The 16,794-nt window shown below is 37.6% G+C and overlaps 1 protein-coding gene across 1 annotated transcript in view; it reads left to right on the plus strand.

The window, feature by feature from the left end:
• LOC123864422 overlaps positions 1-15,999 on the plus strand; it is a 77,696-nt gene extending 61,697 nt beyond the window's left edge. The window contains exons 3-7 of the mRNA XM_045904837.1: positions 9,856-10,023; positions 12,063-12,246; positions 12,688-12,924; positions 13,325-13,462; positions 13,726-15,999. Coding sequence (XP_045760793.1) covers positions 9,856-10,023; positions 12,063-12,246; positions 12,688-12,924; positions 13,325-13,462; positions 13,726-13,964 — 966 coding nt within the window. The 3' untranslated portion in view covers positions 13,965-15,999. The remainder of the gene's footprint in view (positions 1-9,855; positions 10,024-12,062; positions 12,247-12,687; positions 12,925-13,324; positions 13,463-13,725) is intronic.
• Positions 16,000-16,794: the final 795 nt, after the last annotated feature.

The following is a 16,794-nucleotide window of genomic DNA, read 5'->3' on the forward strand; positions in this document are numbered from 1 at the left end:
ATTTCAAGAAGCCCAAACACTACCAAAATCGCTTTAAGTTTTGTATAAAATGAAGAGTTCCTTCGATTTCTCCAGACTGCCATCATCAGATCATGACTTGATGATCATGAAATCACTTGGGAAGTCTACTTTAAACAAAAAAAGATTTTTTCAAATCGGTCCAAGCATTTTTGATTAATCGGGGAACACACATTGAGAAGCTCCTCCTTTTTTGAACAAGGTCAAAACACTTCTCCTTCAGTTTGTTGCATTAAAAAGTATTCATTTAAATCAACGACTTAAAAAAAATTCAAAAGAAAAATAAAACCGACTTCAAAAACCACAAACACTAAAAAGTAAAAAATAATTTTTGTTTAGCTACACGTGTAATGTACCTAGGTATGAAGTCGAGCGAGCATAACAAAATTAGAAATCCAAGAGTGAAGCTCGCCCTCCTTCATACCTAGGTAGTAGGTACATTACACGTGTAGCTAAACAAAAATTATTTTTAACTTTTTAGTGTGTGTGATTTTTGAAGTCGGTTTTATTTTTCTTTTGATTTTTTTTTATTTCACAACTTTTAGTGGCCCCACTGTACTATAATATGCTATGCCCAGTTAAAGCCTACTGTTTACTAAGCTATTACACTGATCGCGAGCAATTTGCTCTTATCCATTGAGGAGTTCTGTTCTCCATCTCCGAAGAAATTCATCAGATCTTCACCAAATTCATATGGGACCACCTGCACAGTATACCCTTTCAAACAAAAAAAATTTCCCAATCGGTCTAAGGGTCTTTGAGTAATCGGGGAACATACATTAAAAAACAAGATTCCGACGAATTGAGAACCTCCTCCTTTTTTGGAAGTCGGTTAAAAATAAATGATTGCAATCGCGATATAAAGTATCTCAACCCTGCTTCAACAATAAAAAATAATACTTACAATCACACGATAATAAATAAAAATAATCATTGTATCGTGTAAGTATCGACATCGGTGTACATCACTAGAGTATCGATAAAAATATGATCAAGTGCCACTTCCCTATTAGTGTACGTGTAAGCTTTACCCTCCCTCACCTCCAACCTGCCCCCGTAAACTGCGAAAGGGACAACTGCAGCTCAGGCTGATTTTACCTACCAAAAACCTCGACCAAAAGACGTTTCGTATTTTGCTGTTTCCTTCTTCAAAACTGGACAGATCTCGATGGTTCTTATACCAAAATTTAGAGGAAAAGTATATCTTTGCTCCTATGTTTTGCTTTTTTGTTAAAAACTTATCAAATTTGTATAACAGTCGTCTGAACCTGACGGTTGAAACTGGCGATTTTTTCAGGTTTTCGGATTGTCATATTTATTTTCGTGATAATGTTTTGGAAAAAAGGAAAACATACAGGCACGCATTAATGAGACCTAGATTTTTGTGAAAAAAATCATTGCTCTAGAGACATTATCCACGAAGGAAACAGGAGAATACGTTTGTATGGAGAAAAGCCACTCACGCTTGCTCTTAAAATGTATTCTATCAACACGATAGTAAGATTATTTAGTAGTCCGTCCAAGGAGCCTTTCACAATATATTTCCCACATGAGAAGTGGACTAAGGTTATACTCAACGGATTGCCTCGTGACTGACTGTAACTACAAGTACAATTATTCCCTAAATAGTTTTATATCGTTGCTAAACTAGTTTGACCACGACTTTACAGTTCGTATCTACACGTGGAGTTATCTAGAAGATTACCGAAAGTTATTCCTTGATATTTTGAAATATTTTAGCGAGAACAGGTACGAGATTATTACTGTGATTAATTTATGGCTAAAAACCTCGTAGAAAATTGACATAAAATTGCCAAGAATAAATCATTTGCCACTATTGCAAGTTACAAGATCACGTTTATGATATGAAACAGATGCTGTGATGCTGATGTAATTTCCGGACCCTTTCCGGAAAACATTCACCAGCAATCGTACAGTCGATAGACTTTACGACCCTGCGTTAGAATAATTTGAAGAGTTTTTGGATAAATTTCATCTTCTAAGTACTAGATAATGCAGAAGTTTGCTAAAGATATACGAAAGCCCATAGCATCTCGCCAATGACAACGCAGGACAATCCTGGCACTTACGTATTAGGAAGCCCAACTTTAAATTATATGGGACAAAAGTAAGAGAAAGAAGCAGAAGTTGAGAGACTAGGTAATACTTGCTGGACAGAGACATCTAACGAGACACAGGGAGCCGCTGGTACCTATACTAGGAACACGAACCGTGGAGTATGTAACAAGAGCCATATGTCCAGCGGTGGGCAATAACTGGACATTCATAGGTCTAGGCTAGGCTAAAAATTAGACGATTGTACTTGATTACCTAAGTAATTAAAATTTAAACCAAAAATCCTTGATGGCATATTAAAACTGGTAGCTACTGGCTAGCCGTGAAATTCACAAAGGCTTACAGTCATTGCCTAACATCAATCCCTACCTTCTGTTTCATACAAAATAATGTCGAAAATCATTATTTGTATAAAGTCATTTTTAAACGGTAATTCGATCCACTTAAACCGTAGAAGGTTTCTAGAAAACATTGCAAGTCATAATTACTCATATTATGTGAATAGGTACCTACGATATAACTCGTGAGCCTATGATCTCTATGAAAATTCTAGAATGAACGTTCCTGAGTTCCGCTCGATAAGTAATAATACCTACTTCTTCATACATCTTGTTCATTTATTCATTGATTTCACCTGACTGTAACACATGACGCGCAATGGACTATTTTGGAATATGTATAAGGTTAATTAAGTTAGTAAATTTAGTTAATTGTATAAGGCGAAGTGGGAAGTGGGTGGATGAGGAAAGCGGAGGACCGTGTGTGGTGGCGCGCTTTTGGGAAAGCCTATGTCCAGCAGTGGAGGCAAACAGGCTGATTGATTGATTGATAAGGCAAAGATACAAAACTCCAAATAGGCAAAGCTCATACATAAGTATTTAAAAAATAAACACAAATTCATATGCTTGTTTGTGTGCCTTGTATTTGCCATGTGGTAAAGTAAGTAATAATTAGTACCTAACGTTTACATTGTACTTTTATTATGCTTGTTAAAAAAGAATACACTTTTAAAAACTATTGTTTTATTGTAGAGTTCCATCAAGTAGTTTGCTTCCCAAAAGGGTTCCGTCACCAAAAAAGTTTGAGAACCACTGCTCTAAGCAATAAGGCCGCCTTTGCACACAATTGTTTTTTCTGTTTTCTTCCTTCCGTGTTGTGTTCCTTTACATATTTTTGTGTGCAATAGAGACTTCTATCTATCTATCTCTGCAAATTATGTTAAGCTCATATTTTTTCCCTACTTAGAATGAAAGCTAGCAAGTAACAACCCCCAATTTTTCTTTCATTTTTGATTGTCAATTGTTTGAATTCGTAAGATAAATTAAATGATAATAATAATAATTAATGACCTAACCCTATAGCTACAAGGATTCCAAATCACCCTGGTCTGAGAAGAAGGCCACAACAAACTCAGTCGGGTATTCTTTTTACTATCACACACTAGCAATAGTCGCAAGCAGTCACCCAGTCCTGCGGTGCATTGCGCGTCGCTATGTGTGTGGTCCAAGCCTTAAGAACCAATCTGTCAACTTTAAGTAAAATATTGTATATTTATTATTTATCCATTGTTTTAACTCACAGTCATAATATTATATTTGCTTAGCAATAAAGACGTCATGTAAATAAGGTAAACAATAGTAAAGGTAGAACTAATACCTCCTCATAACTTATAACCAAGGTAAAGAAAAGCCTCGCATATTTACGTATTCGACTGACGCAAGTAGGTACAGTTTCACGTGAACAAACTCATTACAGTGGACCCCCGGTAATCCGGCCCCTGTCAATCCGGCACCCCCTGTAATCCGACAAGTTTATTTTATTATTGAACTAGCTGATGACTAAAACTATCCAGCTCAAATATTATCATCGATCAAAGTGATGTAATCTATACTAATAAATAAAATTGTAGTGTCGTGTCTGTTTGAACGGGCTAATCTTCGGAATGGTTAAACCTATTTTGACGGGACTTTCACAGACAAGTAGAGGATTAACCAAGGAGTTAACATAGGCTACTTTTTTAATCGACTTTGAAAAATGGAAGAGTTGTGTTTTTCTACCTATCACCTATGTACATTGATATCTCCGAGATTTCTGAACCGATTTGCGTATTTTTTTTTTAATTCGATATAGGAGCTTTGCGGCATTGTTCCATAAAAAAAATTGGATTCCAACTCCTCAATCCTGATGCTGCAGGGATCTGACATCATCAGAATCATCTAGTGATAAATATAAATCAAGCGCTAACTGTGATATTGGGATGAAGAAAATAAGGAAGTAAAAATCATACTATTAGCATATTGTGGCGTCATTGTTAGGCACTGCTGGATTTGGATGTAGGTTTCTTATAAGGACTTCCACATAAGTATGGTCTTGCGTCACCTGTAGATATCCAGGGGTTCCCTGTAACTCGCTTGTTGTCTACTTTTAATACAAAGTGCGCTTTCCAGTGCGAAGTTGCCTTTTTAATATCTCGGGACCCCAAGATCCTTCGTATTATACATCCTCCCAGCTATATATTCCAACATATTATTGTAAATTGAATACTTGAAAAGAGCAACCGCCGAGTTTCTTGCTGGTTCTTCTCGGTAGGAACGGCATTCTCGTTAGATTATTTTGACGATTCAAAAGCACTTGTAAAAGTTTAATTGAATAAAAATATTTTGAACTAGCTGACGCCCGCGACTTCGTCCGCGTGGATTTAGGTTTTTCGAAATCCCGTGGGAACTCTTTGGTTTTCCGGGATAAAAAGTAGCCTATGTGCTATACCAGGATATTATCTATCTCCATTCCGAATTTCAGCCAAATCCGTCCAGTAGTTTTTGCGTGAAGGAGTAACAAACACACACACACACACACATACAAACTTTCGCCTTTATAATATTAGTGTGATTGAACTATGTACCTCGTCCATTGCTTCTTCAGCTTCGCACTCTTGGTTAATGCTACTGCTTACCGACATACAGGCAGTAAGCACAGCTTGGTGCTTGGCAATTCTACTGTTAACTGTAGTTTACTGTTTTATTTAAAGAATAGCAGGAAAAAATACACACAAACAGCGTCTTTTGAAATATTGCCAATAAAACGGTATATTATTGATTGATGAAACCGCAAACGTCTGATTAAGGGACGTTTGTATGCGATACGAATGGTAACGGTAGGCCTACTTGCCAAAATTGCAACATCATGGCTATAAGTGACTGCCTTATCAATAGTCTGTGATGCATCCTTATTCTATTCTTGTATGAAGTGTCTTTGTTTTTTTAATTTGATGAAAAATTTGCCCTTGACTGCGATCAAACCTCGTGGTCAATTACTTAAGAGTTGTAATGATTAGCTGCATTGGAGCTGAGCAAAAAAGGTTTGTTCAAAATATGAAATTCGCTGGAAAACTGTGATAATAGAGCATCTCTACTATCATAGTTTTCCAGCAAGTTTCATGTTTTGAACAAACCTTTACAGTTAGCGGTCAGATAGTTATCATTACTTGTAAACGGAACTTCATACAGCACATGCTTTATGCAAGGTTTCATAGTCTCCATTAAGTTGAACCTTGCACTAACCTTGTCTAACAGTGCTTAACCTAGATAATTTACTTTTAAGTACGTAAGACCCCATTTAATTAAAATCTTCTTGAGGGAACTCTTGAGAGCAGACCTTAAGGTCTTTTTAGACTGCATCATCACTTACCACCAGGTGAGACACCAGTAAAGGGATAACTTATAACGAGCTAAAGAGAAAAGGCTGCAACGCAAGGAATGCCAGTAAAGTTATTCAGGCGATAGTATTAGTATTATTTGGATTTCTGTGGTAGGTACCCACGGTGATTTGTGAGCCCTGCCTTATCGAAGCGTACAAAAGCTACTTGATGTTGGTGCACTGAATCAGCACTGATGCAATTTTAACATAGCATTGTTAGTCGAGTAATTAAATATGTTCGCATTGTTCTGTTTTCCATCATAGCCATTGTTTCAAAGTTTCCAATTTCTTATTAGCACTTGGCGATAAGGATTTATGCAACCGCGCAACGGGTTCTCGGGTTTGCATGCCGTCATTTTATTGCAACTCCATGAAATACATAAAGCACAATAGTTTTAATTTTTTACGTTTTCGCGTTAACAGTATATGAAGACCTCCCTGGTGATCTTATAAGTGGGAAGTTCCAGGCAATATGGGAATTTATGATTTCTAAATTATCTCTGGTCTGGTCTGGTTGGAGGCTTTATCTGTGGCTAGTTACCACCCTACTGGCAAAGCCGTGCTGCCAAGGGAATTAGCATTCCGGTAACACCGCGTAGAAACCGATCAAAGGAATGGTTTTGAAACTACCATAGCCCCTTTCAATTAGTTGCCAACAAACAAGTCTTCAACCAGTGTGTCCTTCCCGTCCTCACCTATGGTGCTGAAACGTGGACACTGACAAATGGTCTTGTTCACAAATTGAAAGTTGCTCAGCGAGCTATGGAGAGGGCTATATGTTAGGAGTTTCCCTGGGGGATAAGATCCGTAATGAGGAGATCCGCAGGAGAACCAAGGTCACTGACATAGCCCAAACTATTAGCAAGCTGAAGTGGCAGTGGGCAGGCCATGCCTGTCGTAGAGGCGATGGCCGTTGGAGCCGGAAAGTCCTTAAGTGGAGACCGCGTTTAAGCAAGCGTAGTGTGGGACGCCCTCCAGCACGATGGAGCGACGATATAAAGCGGCTGGCGGGAAGTGGTTGGATGAGGAAGGCTGAGGACCGGGTGTGGTGGCGCCCTATAGGGAAGGCCTATGTCCAGCAGTGGACATCCACAGGCTGATGAAGATGATGATGATTTTGTCAACATACTACTCATACAGTCAATTCATGCCTAATCAGAGTAGACAGTTACTATAATACTATGTTGTAGTTTGCGGTTTGTACGTTTTCCTGGTAGTAAATGAATGGGAGTTTTATGACCTTTAGTATTGTGTCACCTTGTTTTTATGTTTATTAAGAGTTTTCTCTGCAATTCTTGTCATATTATGGTTTCTGATTGAATCACCATCATCGTTATCATTGTCAACCGATAGATATCCATTACTGGACTAGGTCTTTTGTAGGGATTTTCATACGACACGGTCTTGCCTTGCGCCGCACCGTTTGAATCCAACGGCTCACTGCAACTTTTTGATGTCATATGCCTGTTCTTTGATTCAATATAAATTTTCATATCTTAATTTCAACCTATATCTGTACCTATGGCGGTATATCAACGGTTCACAAAGCAGATCTACTGAGAAGAGTAAACTCAGCAATTACCAATACCAGGTAGTTATCTACAGCCAGCTTTTATCGATGCCAGATATTTTCTACTATTGAATCCATGTTTCTCACATTGATTTTTATTTATCTACCAAAAGGCGGCCAAGGTGCGGAGGCATCCAATCGTGTGAATCTGGACGGTTTGACATTTCGCAAAACAATGCGATTTACAGAATTTATTCACAATGGGTAGATACCTAGTAGGTACTTACTAAGTGATCCGAAGGCCTCGTATTCGTGGGTGGAATGATAATTTTATGGTTATTGGTATCTACATACAATGTCTATATTGTCATGTGCTATTTCAATATCTGCTTTATTAATATTTATAAACGAGTTAGTATAGGTACTTTTCGGTGCAAGATAAACTTGAAGAGAATAGACTCCGATGATACGGGTATAATCTTTGTTATCAAGCGAAGAAACGATGACTACCCCATAAAGAAATTACAGTACCTAGTACGGAACCCTAAAAAACCGGCTAAGTGCGAGTCAGACTCGCGCACCAAGAGTTCCGTACTCGGGTATTTTCCCCGACACGACACGATAAATCAAAAACTATTATGCATAAAAATAAATAAATATCTGTTTTTGAATGAGCAGGTAAATCCTTTCTTATGATAACCCCATTTGGTATAGTTATCTTACTTCGAAAATTTAAATGCATTTTAATATTTTTTTTAATGATGTAATCACAAATTCACGGTTTTCAGATTTATTCCTTTACTTGTGCTATAAGACCTACCTACCTACCTGCTAAATTTCGTGATTCTAGGTCAACGGGAAGTACCCTATAGGTTTTCTTGACCGACACGACAGACAGACAGACAACAAAGCGATCCTATAAGAGTTCTATTTTTCCTTTTGAGGTAAGGAACCCTAATTAACAAGTCTTTAAACAATTGTTTTACAAAAATATCTGTTGTAACGGTTACGTTTGTGGAATTTCAAGGTGCTTATTTAACTTGCTTCAATTCTAATTGGAAGGGAAAAGATGTCTATCGTGGATGTTTACAATTCAAGAAGCGTATGCACTTAAAATTTAAGCATTCAGCATTGGATAATGTGTTGATAACTTGAGTATGGCGCTGAATTTTTTATTCAGCTATGTCATCATATCTCCCAAAATAAATAAGTAGGTAGTTTGTTATTAAAATAGTCACAGTAAGTAGTCGGGTATATTATGCTGAAATCTTTAAATTTTTGTAGTGAAAATTTCTTTAAAAAGTGTGTTTTGATACACCATGAAACGAAAATGCAATTTTTGTATTTCTTGACGATCTAAAGATTCTAAACCGACAGATGAGTAGGTAATAAGACATTATTTATTTCATCAGTATTAATTAATTTTCTTGCAAAATTTAGGTTACAAATCCACATTTAAAAATAAATCAGGCAAATTTCACGGAAAAAAATAACCTATTTTTTTATTTTAATGTTTTTAACTAAGTACTTAATCGAAACTTGCCCTAAGTTTAATTGAAAAAAAAAAAAATCGTTCGTACGATTTTTCTAAAATAAAATACGATTTGTAGGTATAACGTCATTACACCTACCTAGTACCTACCTGCTCACCAAAACCTCACACGTATGCGTAAATAAATAGGAATGTTGCATAGTATGTATTTTTTTCAAAAACACGTACTTACCTATGTAAGTTTTACATTTATGTTTCGTCTTGTTATTCTAAAAAATATGTTTTTCAAAAACCTATAATTAGTATGTAAGCTATAAGTAGGTATATCTACCATCTACCAGCTTAGTTACATAGTATTATTAATTAATAATTAGGTATATTATTAAAAATATTGACTTGCTTGATTTGCATAATCATCTACATTATTTAAATAATATTTACATATTATTATTATTTATTATTTAAATTGTTCACATTTTTTCTGAACCGGTAGGTTGATAAGTAGGTAGGTATGTATTAATATTTTAATTTAAAATGCATTTAAAACTCGTTTTCTTGTGATCAATACTAATTTATGACGAAATAAATTTTTATTGCTGTTCTTAGTGTCGTGATATTTTTGAGACTAAAATGTTTTGAAAAATTACCTACTCATTTAAATATTTAGATATTATATTTACTTAAAAGTATGTACTTACTTTGTTGTTGATAATGCAACACCTGATTTTTTCTAAAAATCGTCGTTTTTTCAAGTCAATTTTACGATTTTTCGAAATTCCACCCCCTCAAACGGATTAAATAGGGGATGAAAGTTTCTAATTTGTATGAAAGTCCGTAATTTTTTCCACTTATTATATATACCTAACCATGAAAAAAGCTGTTTGGGCATTCGATTAAAAATGAAGAAATACACGTTTCAGAATTTTTCGAAATTCCATCCCCACACCGATTTTCCAAAAATCACACCTTCACTCGAGCGAAGCCGGTATGTGTCTGCTAGTAACACCTATTTATATACTTAGTTAAATACATAACAATAAAAACAATTCTCTCTTGTTCACAGGAATCTCTGTCGGACTGGGAGCGTGGAGCGGCGGATGTCCAGGCACCCGCGACTCTGCCCGGAGCGCTGGGTCGCAAGTGGAGCATGCGGAGTGCGCACGCGCAGGACACCACCACAGGTGACACCACGCACAGCAGCAACGCCACGGACTCGTGTAAACTTCTTGTTGTAAGTATGTGCTTCTAGTTAAGCTATTCTAAGCTAAGCTATCTTATTATATAGGTGCTCTATGTTCAGTATTCTATGATATCACTATATATGGTCTTATTAACCCCGATCCAAAAAGAGGGGTGTTACAAGTTTGACGTGTGTATCTATCTGTGTATCTGTCTGTGGCATCGTAGCTCCTAAACTAATGAACCGATTTTAATTTACCTTTTTTGTTTGAAAGGTGGCTTGATCGAGAGTGTTTTTAGCTATAATCCAAGAAAATCAGTTCAGCCGTTTGAAAGTTATCAGCTCTTTTCTAGTTACTGTAACCTTCACTTATCGGGGGTGTTATAAATTTTTGAGTTGTCGTTTTAACTTCTCGCGCGTACGTCACTGCCGCGCGGCGCGGCTGGAGAGAATATCGTGCGGGGCGCTGACGCGACGCGCAGTTCAGCTGCAGTTCAGTTCAAGTGCGTGGGCACCTTTAGCCATATCCCTGACGGATATCTATGGCTACTCTCATGGCATGGTACGAGTATATACCATTTCGCTGCGAAACTATATAGACTCGCTGGACGTTCCCGCATCCCGCGTTCATGACGATTGCGTTGCCGATTCGTATCACGTTTAGTTTCACTTTAGCTTCGAAACCTTCGAAGACGCGGCGCCAGCGTGCCGGCAACATTAGTTACGTGACCATCAGTTTGAATCTACCTGTTAGACCTAGCTTTTCGAAACTTCTACATACAAAAGTTCTAGAGAGTTCAATTTCTTGAATTCATTGAAGAATTTTGAGGTAATTTAAATTTTGGACTAAATCTCACCGTATTTCTTCTCAAATACGACGTACCTACTAAAGTACTTACCTACTGCTCAAAATAAAATACATTCTGATATTAGACATCCTAGAATGTCTAATAATATGATGCGTGTTAAAACTTAAACAAATAGGTACCGATGCAAAGAGGATTTTCTACCTAATAAAATAGCAACTTCAGTCAATTTTGAGAAACAATAAGTAAAAGAAAATCTCATATAATTTACAAATACCTATTCAACGAAAAAAAATTCTTCTCTTAACTTCAGCTTAGCTACTATCCTATTCAATCGGTAGCGATATCAAAGTTCTAGACTTTATTAAATAAGTTTTTGAATAAAACATCTGTGACAGACGGACATCGTGGAGATATTATACCTAAAGAACTAAATACTATTGAAGACTCAATCAATGATAGTCACGTTAACAAACAAAACACCCGTCGTCAGGCAATCATGGAAAATTTGCCCATCGAATGCCAGTAAGACCAATCGGCGACGTAGGACGTAGCAATAAATTGATACACATTACACATACACCAGCCAACTGTTTCGTGCCTAATTGAGTTTTATGAACAGAGGTTAATAGGTGTTAACAGCTGCTCCTACTTCTATATAGGTACCTCTTCTACATAAAATAGGTGCCTGCCTGATGTTCTTATTCTCTCTCGTCTGACTTTACAAAGATTAGCCAATGTCAAGTTTGTAGTAATTTACAAGTTAGGGAAACTAATAAGTATGAACTTCTTCTGTGCCGGCGCTCGCCGATACACGCGCGGCACTCCTTTAGAGCGCTTCCCAGTCAGTTCCGCCACCAAAAACACCAGTAAAACACGAATCCCGGCCACTTTTGACAAAAAAAAACACTCCAAAAAGGCAGAGCACGCGCGCCAGCAAACACCAACACAGACGAAGTCCTGCCTGCCTGATATAAATACAAGTGGTAGGTAGGTACTTAATTTTAAAAAAACGTACCAAAAAACCATTCAAGTGCGAGTCGGCCTCGCACACGAAGGGCTCCGTACCATCCTACATGATATATCTAACACCTTTATGTAGAACTCTGCAAGTTAACAACGGTCTGCGCCATCTTTACGTGATTTAGTGAACACGTTTTTAATTTTTTGTGTGTGATATAACCACAAATTCACGGTTCTTCAAAAAAAAACCAATGAAAAATCACATCACAAACAGCCACGGATCACGGCTCTATGTAATAGTATTCTTCTTTCTCTTTCCAGTATATCGGAGAAGAGAAGACTCCAATATGGCGGCTGTCGCTGTGCGGCGGCAACGCGGCGGCAGTGGCGTCGCGGGCGGGAGCCAAACTGCTACCACCAAAGATCCGCATCGTGTGGAACCCTCCTATCAACTCCTACCACCACACTGAGAAGTTACGGCTGGTGATAACAGCTGTTAACAGCGGTAAGATCTTCGTTCCTTCTTCAAAGACTCTTCGCCTCATAGTGTGCTGAACAAACTATGAGGACGCTATCACAAACAGGAAGATTGATATCTTAGAAGCAAATAATCATAAAATAATGTCGTAAGTAACACTAGAGTGCTCGGAATTACAGCTTTATCAGTAGGTATTATCATGATTCCATAAGTAATGCCATTCACCAGACCATAACCATTTTGAAAAACAGAGCTTGTTTAATGGGCTCAACTTGTGAGAATTTATTTAACCATCTAGAATGTAATCTGGCATTCCTCATTTTGATATCAGGACATTGACGTAAAGAGAGTGATTATAGAGAACCAAACCTGTCCAAGTTATATTTAACAATCGTTGAGGAGTTTTCCTATGTGCTGGTGGAAGTTATGTCAAAATACCTAATCAGACTTAATGTGTTTTTTTTTCAGGAGCAATATGCAACGATGAATCTCAATTCAGATGCGGTGCGACTAGTCTCTGTATATCCTCGTACCTTGTCTGCGATGGAGTCCGTCATTGCCCCGGAGGTGAAGATGAGGACTCGAGCGCTTGTCTGCATCACCGCGACTCCCCACTCCTGGAGATGCTGAGGAGGTTTGCAGCTAGAAACCAGGAGCTGTTGGGACTTGACCAGCCCGATGGCGTTACAAAACCTTCGGTTATAAGTAAGTTTTACAACACTAAACGGTCTATAACATAATATAATATAGGTGAACACTAAATAACTAAGTAACTATAAAATGGTACCGATAATAATTTACTGGTAAGCCAAAACTAAGTCGGTAGTTTGGTACTGGGGTAAACTGAGCATAACGAATGGAAAAAGAGAGGCACGTAAGATGGAATAAATCAACTGGAATTCCAGTTGGGTTCCAACAGTCAAGTATCTTCTTCACAATACTAACCAGCTTTTTAGATCTGATTTATTAACGATCTATCCGTCGAGTGAACTTACCTGAACCAGCTGGTCTTAAGGTTTTGAGACTCTTCCAAAAATTATTTAACTAATTGCAGTTTTCATTTCGCACAAGAATCTCATCTTAAAATGTTCTTTAACCGTTTCAGTGAAGATAACGGAGGGAGAACAAAAACAGAACGCATTCATGGAGTTTGCGGCGGCGCTGAAGCCTTACGGGCCGTGGAGCTACCTCGTTGTGGGCATGCTGTTCTGCGCCACCATCCTCATGTTCTGTCTGGCGTGGGGTGAGTAATCCTTCTTCTTCTTTTCTTGGGTCGCTTTATGCACTTCGACGCTATCTGTTGGCTGTAGGTACGTGAAATGGCTGAGACCGAATCACTCCCACCAGCTGAAATGACCTTTACTTACTTAATTTGATGGTTTTGGCCAAAAAGCATCTTGGCCTCAGACAAGATGCTACAAGTTTACAATAATAATGACATTTAATGTCCAAAAGACAAAACAATTAAGACTTACAATATCTAAAATAAACTTTCGTATTTTTCAGAATGCTGTTGCAAAAGCTCCAAGCCATCCGATACGCCTCTGAACGTCATCCCCGCAGCCTGCATAGACATCTCCCCGACCGTCAACGTGACCGCAGCTTCGCAGCAACTGTTCGAAACTCTTCCCCCCACCCCTCCAGAATACGAACCACCCCCCTCCTACTCCTCCTTATTCCCTAGAGCTTTCAAATCATCTCCCGCTCCCGTACCACACTGCTCTCACCAAGAACCTCCAGATTGAGTTACTCGCTTACTTAATATGGTGTAAAATAGTTGTATCATAAGTGAAGGACTGTTCATTAATCACGTCACACTGATTTATTTTCTTTCATCGTCAACCGATAAGCGTGCAATGCTGGACCTGTGTCTTTCTCTAGGAATTTCGACGGGCCGCGGTCTTGGGCCGTCATTACCCAAAGGCTATCGGAGACTCATTTGATGTTGTTTGCCCACCTAGTGAGGGGATCTGCCAACGCTACGCCTTCCGATTTGAGGTCTTTTCTCCAGCACCTACGGCCCCCTTAACGTTATACTGCAGACCAACTCCTGTGTTGTGGTGTAACGCAACTCATTCTGGAGTGACTTTCAACCAATCAAAATTAGCGCAGGCTCCAGAGCGATACCTGCTGCCAATCGTCACCATAGACAAACTTATATGCCCATCTTCGCATCACGATACACTAGAAAGAAAAAAGTTCACTTCCAAAGTCGCTTCCACTTTGCATGGTTTTTGACATCCTCACTTCGAAGACCGTTCTAGACCTTTTATTGTGACGTCACACATACGCGGCGATAGTCTTTTCGACATGCTTGCAGTTCTGAGCTTGTTTTTCCAATCGATTGGCGTCAGCGCCTGCTCCTGTTTCATTTAACTTTAACTTCGTCATGCTGTCTCAGATTACGCAAGGGGTCCGCTTTCCAGTAAAGTCACTTCTATTTTGCATGGTCTATACAACCTCCATACATAGGTACGCGGCGGTATAGTCGCTTTGAACATGCTCGCTCTGGACTTTTTTCTCAATCGGTTCAGGTCCGAGGGAATCAAGGTTGTCACACTCTTCGGTTACTCTCATTTTGTGTTAGGCTAGCGACAAACCTTGCGGAATTCCGCTTTAATGGGACATTAAAATGTTAGACGAGCGCCTTTGCGCGGAACTGTCCCTCACAGGATTTCGCTTAATTTATCCGTAGCCTTAAAGTATGACGTGATTATTAGATGGTCCCTGAGTAAGATTGTAGCCAAATCAATTAGTAGGTAGCCTTATAACTTTAGTGTAAGCATTGCAATAAAATAATTTTTTGAGTGCTGTTCTGATAATATTATGTGTCTTGAAACCTCGACGAAGTATGTTTTTCATCGGCTTATTTATAGGTCTGTGTATTTCTTTTTTCTTTATAACTTCTGAAGGTAGGTATTTTATTTGCAGAATACAGATGCAAACGAAATAAAAAATGTAGTTCAACAGCTTAGCGATCATACAGTTCCGAAACGAATATCTCACTACGATCACGTGCACACCGTTTATCGGATTGATTGAATTGATTGATGAAGATGGATCTAGACTAAACGAGCAAATACTCGCTCTTTGTCCATTGTGTCATATCCTCTTTCGATAAACACGTTTGCTTGTTTGGTCTAAATGTACTTAAACATTTTTTTAATATACATGCAAACCTGTTTCTTCATTGTTTAATCGCTAAGTATAAAAGATCTAATATACTTTTGTTCTGAGATATAATGTGAGATGAGCCATATGTTGTACAATAGAGTATAGTTATAATATTATGATTTATGTTAACTATTTGGGACCAAGATTATTTTATGTACCTATAATATTTGAGAAATATTTTGAGGATTGTCTCAAAAATGTGCCTTATAATGTGTAAACTATCTTAATTAATTTACAGCAAAAAAATATATCTATATAGAAAAAAAATTGAACTATTAAGTATTTAAAGTGTAGCATATTATTGTAAAATCGAGGCAGTGTTTTTCAATTTTGCGTTTGGAAAAGGCATAGATCCAAAACCATACAGCCTCACCACATTATATTACAGTAGGTATGAGTGATTTAACACATATTCTGAAATTAGCATTAGGTTAGGTAGGATAATATGATTCAATTGAATATTGGTTGTTTTCGTGAGTGAATGTCTTTAATATACCTACCTACTTATAATTTTTTGCGTGTGTCTATGTGTGTGAATCTATCTTTTTGAGGATTGTAAAATAAGTAATAATGCAACTCTTGTGTATTCTTCTATTAAAGCCTGACTAGAAATATAAAAAACTTGCTTGGGAGGCGCCACTAGTATATAATTTATGGTCTATGGGCACTAAGCACAATTTATGGTCTTGTATAAATTTGTTCCACAGGTTTTCCGCAGTATGGCGAGGTATTTTATTTTTCTGGACAGGTTTTAAGTAGGTACAATAAATAATGTAAATAATTATTTTATTGTTTACATTGTACTGTCATACTATGACTGACTAGCGATTCGCCCCGGCTTCGCACGGGTGGACATTTATTTTTTCTATTTTCCGGGATAAAATACGGATTCGGAAGAATCCCTCTAAGTAATGGTAAAAGAAATTTTGAAATCGGTCCAGTAGTTTTTGAGCCTATTCAATACAAACATACAAAAACACAACTCTTTATAATATTAGTATAGATATATTCCATTTTCTGTTTCTAAAGATAGGTGGCTACTTTATTCGAAGTCAATTACTTATAACCTGTGATTTATATCTTTTTTATTAACATTTTCGTCACATTAATAAAAAAGTCAGACATTTAAGAGCTTCAAGCGTATCAAGTTTACATAATGTTTGGTTTCGCTATGCACCTACAGTATTCACAACGTACCTACCTATCCGAAGTTAAAGTTGAATCACTTATTCAAATTGTACACTTTTTAATTGTCGATATTGTTGAATTTGTAAGATAATGTAATGGTGATAAATTAAAAATTACATAAACTTAAAACTAAAGCCACGAGCGAGGGTTCCAAACGCACCTAGGTCCGAGATCAATTATTACTATTAAGTACATCAAAGTATTGTTAGAAAA

Source organism: Maniola jurtina, chromosome 4, assembly GCF_905333055.1.
Source record: "Maniola jurtina chromosome 4, ilManJurt1.1, whole genome shotgun sequence".
Lineage (NCBI taxonomy): Eukaryota > Metazoa > Arthropoda > Insecta > Lepidoptera > Nymphalidae > Maniola > Maniola jurtina.